At 38.3% G+C, this 12,968-nt stretch overlaps 1 protein-coding gene across 3 annotated transcripts in view; it reads right to left on the bottom strand.

The window, feature by feature from the left end:
* cyb5r4 (cytochrome b5 reductase 4) overlaps positions 1-12,968 on the bottom strand; it is a 95,912-nt gene that overhangs the window by 75,985 nt on the left and 6,959 nt on the right. For all 3 annotated transcript variants that reach the window (XR_011953544.1, XM_072553334.1, XM_072553336.1), the window contains exons 2-3: positions 8,969-9,122; positions 567-667 (exon numbers count right to left, since the gene is read on the bottom strand). Coding sequence is in view for 2 of the 3 variants with exons in the window: in XM_072553334.1 (XP_072409435.1) it covers positions 567-667; positions 8,969-9,122 (255 nt within the window). In the remaining variant the exon portion in view is untranslated. The remainder of the gene's footprint in view (positions 1-566; positions 668-8,968; positions 9,123-12,968) is intronic.

Below are 12,968 nucleotides of genomic sequence, written 5' to 3'. Positions count from 1 at the left end.
CTGTAATGATGGGTTTCCCAAACTATGAGTCATGATCCCTGATGATGTCACATGATGATTTGGGGTCATAAGACATGCATTTGAGATTGTGAGCTGAGGCAGCAATGGCGTCCGGCTGGCCAAGACCAAATTAAAACAAAACTAAAGAAAAACAAACTTCATTATGAGGTTAACTGCATCAAATTTATAAAATAGAAATAGCTTTGAAGGTTTTATCATGGCAATTTTAATTTTTTTTAATTCAAAAAGTAATCAACATTGGATTGTCAAGCAGCACTTTCAATGCAGATGGCAACTCCTACACATTGAATATTACAACAGGAACAGATTGGTTCATTAAAGCTCATTTAGTTAAGACAGGACAGCATATTGAGGAGAGGACATAGAATCTCCAGAATAGTGAAACATTACGTCAATTGAGCATTTGAATTAGCAATATAACAGTGATAAATCAGACTGCAATTTGAAAGATGGGGTTTCAAATTTTGTTTGCAAAATGTAGTAATAATGATTGACAAAAAAAAGCTCGCATCCCAATTAAATAATCTCCAATTAAACAAACTCACCTGATCAAATAATTCTGTTCCATCACCTCCTGCACCTCTCATGAGCTCCTCCTCTCCTCCAGGGTGATATTCTAAATATGGTGTCACATTATAAACCATGCCTACAAAAACAAATATTATGAATTATTAAGACTTAGGCACACATGTCACAATCTACTTTGTTGGTAACTGCCCCATTTGAAGCAACGTTTACAATAAAGCTAACAAGTCTGTAACGGGTCTAAGAAAGCAATGATAAACGATATTCATGTGCCCATCATTTGTCAACATTTTGAACATTTGGGGTAAAATTCTGCCTGCATCTACCTCTCTAAGCCTTGAAGTACTTTAAAAGATTCAATGACATCACCTTTCATTCTTCAACCTGAGACAGTACACCTCAATTGCCCCTTCATTGTTCATATGACAGTCCTGCCATCCAGGAAACCAGTCTGAGGAACTTTGGTTGTACTTCCTCAATGCCAGTAATATCTTTTCTGAAATAAGGGGACCAAAATTGCACAACTTTACTCCAGTTGCAATCTAACCAAAATCCTATTCAATTGAAGCAAGAGTTCACTACTCATGTACTCCTTGCAATAAAGGCAAACATTCCATTAACTTTCTGCACCTTGGTTAGCCTTTACACCGTGTTTCCTTTGTATACCTACTCTTTCCAACTTCTTACCATTTAAAAAAATACACTGCACACCTGTTTCTCCTACCAAAACAGATAACCTTGCATGTTTCCATATTAAATTTCAGCTGCTATGCTCTTGTCCATCCACTAAGCCTATCCAAATCCTTCTAAAGTTGCTTTACATCTTCCTCACAATACATATTCCCACTCACTATTCACAAATTTGAAAATATTACATTTGATCCCCATGTCCAAGTCATTGATGTAGATTTTGAACAGCTTGGGTTCAAGCACTGACCCTTGCAGTACCCCACTAGTCACATTCTGCCAAAGCAAGAATGACTCATTTATTCCTATTCTCTCTGGGAAATTAAAATGGAGGAAAGAGCTCATGGTCTAAAGTTGTTGAACTCACTTTTAAATCCCGGAGGATGCAAAATGCCTGCAGAGGAAATGAGGTGCTGGTCATCCGGCTTGAGTTGGTCTTTGCAGGAGCACTACATGAGAACAAGATGGTGCATTGAACTGATAGGTGAACAGAAGGTCTGGGTTATTCTTGCAGATAGAACAAAGGTGTTCCACAAAACTCAGTCACCCATTAAGGTATGGTTGGTCTCTCCATGCAGATGAGACTGCACTGCAAAAAGCAAATACAGTAGTCTAAATTTATGTAGATGTGTATCGTTGGGGTGGGGATTGGTGTTTGAAACAATGGAAGATGAGGAGGGAGGAGGTAAAAGGGCAAGTTTACACTTTTTGCAATTGCATGGAAAGATGCCAAGGGGAGTGAGTGATGCTGGGAATGGAAGAGTGGACCAGAATGTTGCTGAGAGAACAGGCCTTGTGAAATGCTCAGAAGGGAAAAGGGAAGATGTATTTGGTCCTGTCATGCTGCTAGAAGTTTGCAAAAATGGCAGAGGATGATCCTTTGAATACAAGTTAAGTGCAAATCAAGAATAAGCAGAACTGCCTCAATCTAAAAGGGAGACAGGTGACGGGGTAAGGACTGCAAGAAATGGATCAGCTGTGACTGAGAAAAGATGAATTTCACACAGCTTTTAAAGGAAGCACTCAACATTGCAGAGCTTCTCTTCTCAAGAGAGGGGGCAGAGCATGTTGAACTGCTTGTGTCTCTCTAGGTCTCAAAAATGTAATCTGAATTCATTACCCTCTTTTTAAAAACGTTACTCATGGGATGTGGTGTATCACTGGTGGGGCCAGTAATTTATAGCTCATCCCTAATTGCCCTGGAGGATGTGGTGGCAGGCTGCCTCCTTGAACCACTGCAGTCTTTGGATTAATCAGAATATTGCTTGGTAAGCCAAAGCAATTCGTACAAAATGGAGCTTCTCTAAATGTTGAAAAATATACATAAATAAGGGAGCTTATTTAAGAATTAAATATACCAAAAAATAGAGCAACAATCATTCGACAAACCAATCTCAAAACCTGTATTATTTCAAGGTACTTCATGAAATTAAAAACCAAAAAATCCTTTGCTCTACTTGCATTAACACATCATGTATAAATATATTGAACCATCCCAAAGCACTTCACAGGAATATACCCATCAACACCACTCAACATCAACTATGATAAAATGACTTCAGCTTTCCCAAACATATTTACAACACAAGGGTAGATAGGGACAAAGCAAAGTAATTCTAAATGTGATAGGCAGGTGTTGCTTTAAATCAGTGACAGTGCTCCAAGCTGCAGAGGTTAAAGAACAGGACTCAGCATGTCTGTTACTGAAACTAATCACAGCAATATATGGCACAAAATTCAATGCTTTTTTCAACTCCAATCAAATAAAAATCCCACAATGGAACAAAATATGCCAGTCACAGCTTGTGCATTGACCTGCTTTCATTCTGATACTCTGACAATGAGTTTTCTCTCTTATTCATAACTTCTAAGAAGCAAATTTAAAAGCAAAAAATAATGCAACAACTCTTAGGATGTCATTTTACAAATTGTCTTGATCTTGCTAACACCCAATTTCTATTGTATTTCAAGATTCTTTTTCCTTGCACGTACTTTTCTCACAAATACAAACATTTATTTTGCATTTTTTCCAAAAGCTGACAAGTTACAGATGCATTCATGCCTGAGACAGTTTACTAAGTGGCAGTCAAGACCAGTGAAAAGTTGCAATATTTTCAATTGGCCATTAGGAAAATCCACTGCATATCCACTGGTACAGAAAACTATTGTATTCCATGGTAGTCTGTAGTTCAATAAAATGGACTTGCTGATTTTTTTTTTCTGCTGTAACATTGCAAACAATTCTAAAATTCCCAATTGTGATTTTTAAAAAATTCTCACTAATTGTAATGCAGAAAGTAAATGCCCTCTTGTGTTCACAATGCAGAATACAGGGAGTTGTAGACAATAAAGTACCAGAGTGCAAATGACTAGTGAAACCTACACTTGGGTCGAGATCTTCACAGCAGCAGCAATGAGAGTTAGATTGCTGCTGGGCACAAAATTTCCTATGACCCGATTTATTCCTGATGAAGGGCTTTTGCCCGAAACGTCGATTTCGCCGCTCATTGGATGCTGCCTGAACTGCTGTGCTCTTCCAGCACCACTAATCCAGTTAAGGTCTATCATTCCAAATCTTATAGAAATGCGGAGTGCACATCCCTCGGGGAATTCCATCAAAGCTGGACGGTGTCAGGTGAAGACATTGCAAGTTCCTTTTGTGTCACTAGCCCTCATATGGTAAGTTTAAAGGCTCATTATGAACGTTAGTGAATAAGTGAGTGAATGAATGTGAGAATGAGTCAGTGGTCAGTTGTGTAAATGGATAGTTGGATAAGTGGCTGAGTAGGAAGGTGCTTAAGGTGGCTAGAATACATAGAATAAGTAGAGCACATAAATAGGTAAATAGATAGATAGTGAGGTTGGTTCTGATGGACAAATGGGGAGGGTGAATGAGCAGGTAGTTGAGTCAAGTCAGGATTGGCAGTCAGTGAGAAAGAGGGGTGCATGGTAGAAATGGGGTTAGTAGTGTCTGGCTGGGAGGGTGGTTGGAGATATAATTGGGATGGAAGGACAATTGTCAAGTGGGCAGAGAGGGAAATAGTTACCTTGGAATTGGAGTAAAGTCTGGTCAGATTCAGACTAATAGATTTGAGTTGGGTGTGAGGGAGGGGCTGGCTTGTGCAGTTACCTATATGTCAGACAAGGTTTTTATATTGACGTTTTTTGGGTAATTAGCAAAGCAAGTACTGCGGAACTATCCAAAGTCACTTACCCTTGTTCATGGGTTGAAAACATTCACAAAGAGCAGAGGAATTGCCCAATGAAAGGTTAAACTTCCCAGGTAATTCCCACATAGGACAACCATAGAGTCCCACTGTGTGTCTTTAGTTATATATCTGGTCTCCAGTTTTCAGGACATTGATACATTTGGTCACGAACATTTATACTTCAGAACTGATGGTGTGTTATTTGTGCTACTGTGATGATAGGCACTTTTACACATAGGTTGTAGTCTGGAGAAATAGATAGTGGCAATCACACATTTCTGCCCAGGAATCTCTTCTATTTTTAATCGCCTGCTATAGGTTGTGTTGGAAGTATTTGCAGGTAGATATTGCCACGTTGTGAAGCAGGCCACCAGGGCGGGATGCAAAGCTGGAAATTTCTGGATTATCGGCAGTGCGACATCCACTGTGCCACAAAAGCTTTATTTCAAAAGCATCTCAAATCTATTTTAAAATCTTTCAAGCTTGCATGATCAAATCAATATTTTCCACCAAATTCAGCAAAGAGGAAGAAGAAATGTAGTCACCTGTGATCTTATATCAAGTCACATGGTAAGATGCTCAAATAAAAGAAAGGAAAATGTGGAATTGCAGTGAAATGCAGGAATTATGCATAAAAACTTGGGCAGTAAGAATTTAAAATAATGCAACGATAATAAAAATTTTGCATATCAGTGGCAAAAAGTTTCAGAAGGAAAGTTAAGGCATATCAAAGAATTTATAGTAAAAGATCAAAGTGTCATACTACTGGTATAGTGTATTGAACAAATCTAGATTCCCTCTTTATGGGTATTTAAGCGGGCATTGGATAGGTATATGGAGGATAGTGGGTTAGTGTAGGTTAGGTGGGCTTTGATCGGCGCAACATCGAGGGCCGAAGGGCCTGTACTGCGCTGTATTGTTCTATGTTCTATGTTCTATGTAGATTGCTGTTACATCTTTAATCAGTTAGAATTGGTTGCAGGCTTTGATTCTTTAATATGTAAATCCGAGAACTTCTTTCAAGTCACATTTCCAAGATACCTTAAGGTTTTATAAAAGCAGGTGACATCTCAGCTCAGTTAACGGTGTGAGGTTACATGTCAATAGAAAATAAAATGTTTTAAAAATTCAAGCAATATGTCAAAAAACGAAGAGCAGGAGAAAAAGAGTGGGATTGAATGGAAAAGTACAAAACAACTGCAAACAAAAATAAAAATTACAAACAGTGCAAGTGAAAATGAAATTCCAAATTGGGAGTGGAATTGAAAGAAATAGAAATCTTGGGAACTGGAATTTAAAAGAATGATTACAGCTTTGGTAAAGTGAAATACGCTTCAAATAGCATTGAAAGTATACACTGAAGTGGCAGTAACTTAATAATACAAATACAGAATAAGTTAAATGAAAATGCAACAGCAAATTGGGAACAAATCTGTATTAGACCATAAGAAATAGGAACAGGAATAGGTTCTTCAGCACCTTGAGCCTATTTGTCATTAAATAGGACCATAACTGATTCAACAGTTCTCACGTCCACCTTCCTGCCTTTATCATAACCCTTGATTTCCCTGCTTATCAAGAAGCTATCGATCTCAGCCTTAAATACACAAAAGGACTCTGCCCCCAAACCTTTCTGTGGCATGGACTTCCAAACACTCTCAATCTTCTGACAAAAGACATTTCTCCTCATTCTCAACCTTAAATTAGTGCCTGTTTATTTTGAAACTATGCCCTCTTACTAAAGACTCTCCCACAATAAGAAACACCTTCTCAGCGTTTACTGTCAAAGCCCCTTAAGAATCCTGTATACATCAATTAGATCACCTTTCCTTCTTCTAAACTCCAGTTATTATAGTCTCAACCTGTTTAATCTTTGGTCATAACACAATTCTTCCATACTAGTGAGCACCCCAGCGAACTTCTCTGAACTGACTTAAATTATAATATTTCCTTAAATAAGGGGACCAAAACTGCTCACAGTACTTCAGATATGGTCTCATGGCATTTTGCACAGTTGCAAAATGGCGTTTTCAAACTAGCATCATTACTTCGTGCTAATCTCCTGTTTTTCTCGATAACTTTGCACACCAATTCTATCCAAATAATCATCCCAATGCTGAATGTCTTAATTGAATCTGCCTCCATCACACTTACAGGCAGTGCATTCCATATCCTAACTGCTTGCTGAGCAAAACTTTTTTTTTTCCTCACATCACCCTTGCTTCATTTGGATATCATTTTAAATCTACGTTCTCTTGCTCTTGTTCCTTTAGAAGTGGGAACAGCTTCACCCTATCTACTCTGTCCAGACAATTCATGATTTTGGTATCTCATGAATGTCCTCTCAACTTTCGTCCCTCCAAGAAGAACAGTCCCAACTTCTTCAACCTTTCCTCATAGCTGAAGTTTCTCATTCCTGGTACCATTCTTGTAAATCACTTCTGCACACCTCCAATGCATTCACTGAACAAAGAACAATACAGCACAGGACAGGCCATTTGGCCCATCCAAGCTTATGCTGACACATTTTGCCCTTCCATACCAAAACTATCTTCACTTTCAGGATCTATATCCCTCTATTCCCTTCTTATTCATGTATTCATCCCAATGCTTCTTGAATGCTGCCATTGTGTCTGCTTCCACCATCTCCTCTGGCAATGCATTCCAGGCACTTACCACCCTTTGTGTGAAAAACATGCTTCGCAAATTTCTTTTAAACTCCCCTCCACTTGCTCCTTGAACCTGTATCCCCTAGTAATTGATACCTCCATTCTGGGAAAAAGCTTCACACACTTTCCATTATATCTATTCCATTCGCAATCTTATAAACTTCTATTAGGTCTCCCCTCAATCTCCTGCGTTCCAGTGAAAACAAATTCAGTCTATCCAACCTTTCTTCAAAGCTAAAATCCACCATGCCAGTCAACATCCTGGTAAACCTCTTCTGTACTCTCTCCGAAGCATCCACATCCTTCTGGTAGTGAGGTGACCAGAACTGTATGCAATATTCTAAATATGGCCAACTAAAGTCCTATATAAAGCTGCAGCATAACTTGTCTATCTTAAACTCAATACCCCTTCTAATGAAGGCATGCACGCCATAAGCCTTTTTTACTACCTTACCTACCTGCGCTGCCACCTTCAATGATCTGTGGACCTGCACACCCAAGTCCCTCTTCGTATCCTAAAGTTTCTGCCATTCACTGCATAATTTCCACCTGTATTTGACCTTCCAAAATGCATCACCTCACATTTGTCCTGATTAAACTCATTTGCCATTTTCTACCCATTTCTCCAACTGATCTCTATCCAACTGTATACTTTGACAATCCTTCTCACTATCCACTACTCTACCAACCTTAGTATCGCCCACAAATATACTAATTAGACCAGCTACATTTTCCTCCAAATCATTTGTGTAGATCACCAACAGTGGAAGCTCCAGCACTGATCCCTGTGGAACACCACTAGTCACAATCCTCCATTCCGAAAAGCATCCTTCCACTGCTACTTTCTGTCTCCTATAACTAAGCCAGGAACCTCATCTGTACCTATTCCACCAACTTGTCAATGTCCCTCTGGAGTGCCACACAGTCTTCTCACATTTTATAATTCTTCCAAATTTAGTTTCATCTGCAAACCTTGAAATTGTCCCTGCACACCAAGATCTACATCATGTATATCATAAAAAGCAAAGGCCCCAGTACACTTCCTGGGGATCTCCACTACAAACCTTGCTTCGGACTGAAAAACATCCATTGACCATTACTTGGTTTCCTATCACTCAACCAATTTCGTATCTAGGTTGCGCCTGTCCCTTTTATACCAAGACCTGTAAGGTGGCCAAACCTTCAGAATTCACAACCCAAAATAAAATGTGTGGACACTTATCCATGCTAGGGTTGGTTGAAGAACCTTATAGTGGCATTGGAGTATTAGGATGAACACAAAAGGCCTTATTGATGTCATCTCAGAGCAAAGTTGAGTTATCCAGGTTAGTAGGACTAGTTCGTTAGGGCTAATGCCTGAAACATTGATTCTCCTGTTCCTCGGATGCTGCCTGACCTGCTGTGCTTTTCCAGCTGCACACTCTCGACTCTGATCTCCAGCATCTGCAGTCCTCATTTTCTCTTAGTGGGACTGGAGTCATATATGGGGCAGAAAAAGTAAGAGCAGCAAGGTTTTCTTCCCAAAAAGACATTAGTGAATCTAACAGGTTTTTCATAATACAACAGACTCATGGTCATTGTTACTAATATAAATGCCACTTAGAACTGTGAATGCTTGCCTGCTCTTAGAGCTACTGTTTACCAGAACAATCATAGTGCTGCCAAAAGACCCATTTCCAACATGTTGGATTGTCATCGAGTTGGATCGGTCTAGAATTAAAATTGAGAATTTATCATAAAAAATCTTCACTATCACAATTTTCTCTTTTTGAAGTAAAAATAAGTCCATTAATGTTCAACTTACACAATTCCAAGATTACTACTTTAACTTATGTCTCTTGCTTTTGGCTGCCCTACCTCTGATACACATCCAGCAGTCAGTCTTCTTATTATGTTTAGCAAGTTCTTCCTCTGTTACCGCAATAAGCCTCCCATGCAATCCTGTCATATCCTTTCCACTCTTTGTTAGACGGATCCAGTCCATCAGACTTCGACCTGGTTTCAGCTGCACCTTTTGGGGAAGGAAATCACAATTTAATAAAGACATTGCGGAAATGGCACTTAGCTTCACATGAAAATTTAGATGAAAAAATGAAGAGATTTAATATCTAGAAACAAGACATATCCATGGGATTTAATTATTGAGGTATTTACAAGACACAACTTCAGTCTAAAGACCAGCAATTTGTTCAGATATCTTACAATGACATTACAAGCACTTGCAGGTCAATTGCTGAAGTGTATGATACACATATTTTGCTACTTATAAACCTTGAAATTTCAAATCTGGATTCAAAATATACAGGCTACAGTAGGCGAATTGAAAGTTTGTGTAATACCTCTGAAAATGCAATTACGAGTCAACCAACTTGAGAAAATTCACGTGGTGGACAATTGGAAGTAGCAGAATCTGAAAGGAGCTGATCATCCAATCGCAGGTCATATCTCTCCTGCACTTGCTGTGAGAAAGAGAGTCCATCAATAGTAAGCATGAGAGAAACAGGCTGTGATTGAAAGAGTTGAGAGTAGTGGGAAGATAAGTAATGGTGCAATGGATTGAACACCAGAGTGGAGGTAAGAGGTTGCATATGAGAAAGCCTGCTGGTGATGGGGGAATGGCAGAGTACAGGGGGGTAAACAGTTGGCTGAAAAGACAGGCATGAATCTGCAGCAGGACACAAGAGGCTGCCAGGTGAGCAAGAAGCAGCAGAGGGAAGGCTGCCACATGAGGGAGGAGTAGGAGTTTGGGTTTTGGAGGCCCGACAAATGTACTAAGGGGATGTATATAAGGGAAGATTCCCTCCATGTGCACAGAGCAGCGCCAAAGGAGGCAAGCTCTTGCTTTCCTGCTTTTCAGTTCACATGGAAAAAGACATGATTCTCACTGTACTCCATCTTCCAATGCCCAGCGCATTACAGCTTTGGAGGCTGAATGAGGTCCTTAACTGTCCATTAATTGGGTAGTTAAGAGCATCAGAGTGCACCTTAGTATGCATCTTGCCCAACTATGGAATCATATAAAATGGTTTGGGAGGTGGGCAGGAAGGCAATGGACTGGTCATCTGTCTTATTACACATATTTCACAAGCCTCCCTGACTGCTCAAGAAAATACCTCCAACCAAGCCAATAAAAGTCACCACAGGGAAGACTACTGAAAGTTTGGAAATCTCTTCTGCAAACAGCAATTGATGTGAGAAGAGTAATAATGTGAGATCAATATATAAACCTAAATCTTAAACTGTGATCTGAAATACAGTGATAAGGGTAGTAATTGCTGAATAAAATATTCCATCTTAATGCATATGCAATTTGTGTGCAAGTTATTTTGAAAAAAACTTTTATTATTAAAATTCTTTATTGTGTAGTAACTATTGAAATACTGTGGCATCTTGAAAATTACTGCTTGACCATGTGCTGTGACTTTAATTTTAATGGAAGGTTGATAACATCTGACGATAGTGATTAATTCTTGTAATTACGCTTGTGTGACTCCAAACATTCCACATGTCAATACAAATACAATAAATGATGATACTACATGAAAGCATCATGTAACAATGCAGTTAGTGAGAATGAAGGAAGAACCCTGGAAAATCAAAAGTACTCCCCAAATCACAAAAATTCGACCCACTTCAAAACTTCAAGGGGGATGTCTCAGTTCAACTTGGATGTAATAATTTCATTTGTTCCCTAGGTATTTATTTTCTGTTATTTTGTACTCAAGCCAGTAGATCATAAGTGTAAGAAAATTAATTTAAACGTACAACACAGTGTTCTAATTAAAATGCATGACTTCTTGAATATTCCATCCAGTTCTGGTCATTGAAAGATAATGGACAATAACAACAATGTACTTTAAAAACGTAAGAAAAAGAAGCTGGACTAGGCCAAACGGCCTTTTGAGCTTGCTCTGCCAGTCATTACAATGATGATGACTATATTTATACCTCAATTCCACCTTTCCACATATTCCTATATCCCCAGAATCTCTTAATATCCCTTTAGCATCCAAAAATCTATCACTCTTAGTCTTGAATATATGCAACATCTGAACATTCCATTATATGGTAAAGAATTCCAAAGAATCTACAATCCTCGAAATGAAGACATTTCGTTGCACCTAACCTTATATCATTGTTATACTGTAATATCTTACATTAGGTGTGAGAGTTACCATTCTAGATTTCCAGACCAGATGAAACATCCTTCTAATAGGTCCTTGACAAGTCTCTAAAGACTTTGATGTTTCAGAGGATTCTAGTTTTTCTAAATTTCACGGAATATAGCCCCAGGCTCTTCGATTTCTCATCATGTGATGATCTCTGCAGCCCAGAAATTTACTGAATTTTCACTACATTCCTTCTAAATCAAGAACATGCTTCCTTAAGTTAAAAAGTCCTAACATATATACAATATTCCACATTTAGTATGCTCTCACTTAAACCTTATACAATTTCAGTAAGAAATCTTCACTCTCATATTCTAATTCCTTTAAAAAAAAGGAAACATAGAAGGGGGTGACCTTAGAGGTTTAGAAATTTCAGAGCTTCGAGCCTTGCCAATGGCAGAACAATTAAAATCAGTGATATGTAAGAAACCACTATTAGAGGACTTTCAAATCATGACTACGACAGAGAATCTGCAACTAAAGCTAATAGGATACTTTGTTGCACTCATACAGCCAATCACAATAAATTAAAAAGGCATCATTTTGTCAATATATCATTTGGTAAATCAGAAGAGATAACTTAAAGTGGTAGATAATATACTGAAAAGGCAATAGGAAAGCTACAAAAACAATTTCAGGATTAAATAACCTCAACTACTTAGATATATTCAAGGCCATTTGTTTTTACAGATGCATTGATTTTGAGGTGAACAGATGGAGGTCCATAAAATAACAAAAGTATAGATAGTTGATACGTTATTTCAGTTAATACACTGTTTTAACTGTTGTTCCTCAGTAACCTGCTCAAAACAAAATTCAATGAGGTTTGTCAGACATGACTGCCTGTCATGAATCCACGCTGGCTCTCCCTGATTAACTGAAAATTTGAAGTGCTCAGTTACCCTATCCTTGATTATGGACTCCAACAATTTCCCCAACAGACATGTTAGGCTAACTGGTCTTCAGTTTTACTAATTTCCTTTTTATAAATGTTTTACTTCCAATAATTTTATTTCCTGATACACTATTAATTTCTTGATTCTAAGACTAGAGTCCAGAATCCAAGTCAAGGAAACAATGACAGTGTGAGGCATGAGTTGACTATGACGGATTGGGAAATGTTACTGAAATGAATAACAGCAGATAGGAAATTGCAAACATTCAAAGAGTGAATTGATGAACTACAAAAATTCCTATTGTGGGCAAGAGTGCAAGGGGGTCAGTGGCCAAACCATGACTTTACAAGAGAAATTAAAAATAGTACTAGATCCAAAAACAGAGGTGTACAAATTAACAGGAAAAGAACAACATGGCTGAGGATTGGGAACAGTTTAGAAATCAACAAAGGAGAACAAAGGGAATGAATAAGAAGGCGAAAATAGAGATTGAGACTAAACTTGCAGGAAACACAAGAACTGAATGTAAATGTTTCTTTTTGCAAACAGAAAAAGATTGGTGAAACCTAATGTAGGTCTCTTACAGAGGAATTTATAATGGGGAAACAAAGAAATGGTTAATGAACGAAATTCATACTTCACTTCTGTCTTCACAAAGAAGGGTACAAATAACAGAAATTACAGGGAACACAGAGTTTAGTGAAAGGAGGAACTGAAGCAAATTTGCATTTGTAGAGAAATGGTATGGGAGAAATTGGTGGGATGGAAGGCTGATAAATCCCCAAGGCCTGA

This window comes from Chiloscyllium punctatum, chromosome 3 (assembly GCF_047496795.1).
Source record: "Chiloscyllium punctatum isolate Juve2018m chromosome 3, sChiPun1.3, whole genome shotgun sequence".
Classification (NCBI taxonomy): Eukaryota; Metazoa; Chordata; class Chondrichthyes; order Orectolobiformes; family Hemiscylliidae; genus Chiloscyllium; species Chiloscyllium punctatum.
Note: the sequence above shows the minus strand (reverse complement) of the source record. Positions and strands in the feature narration are given on the sequence as shown.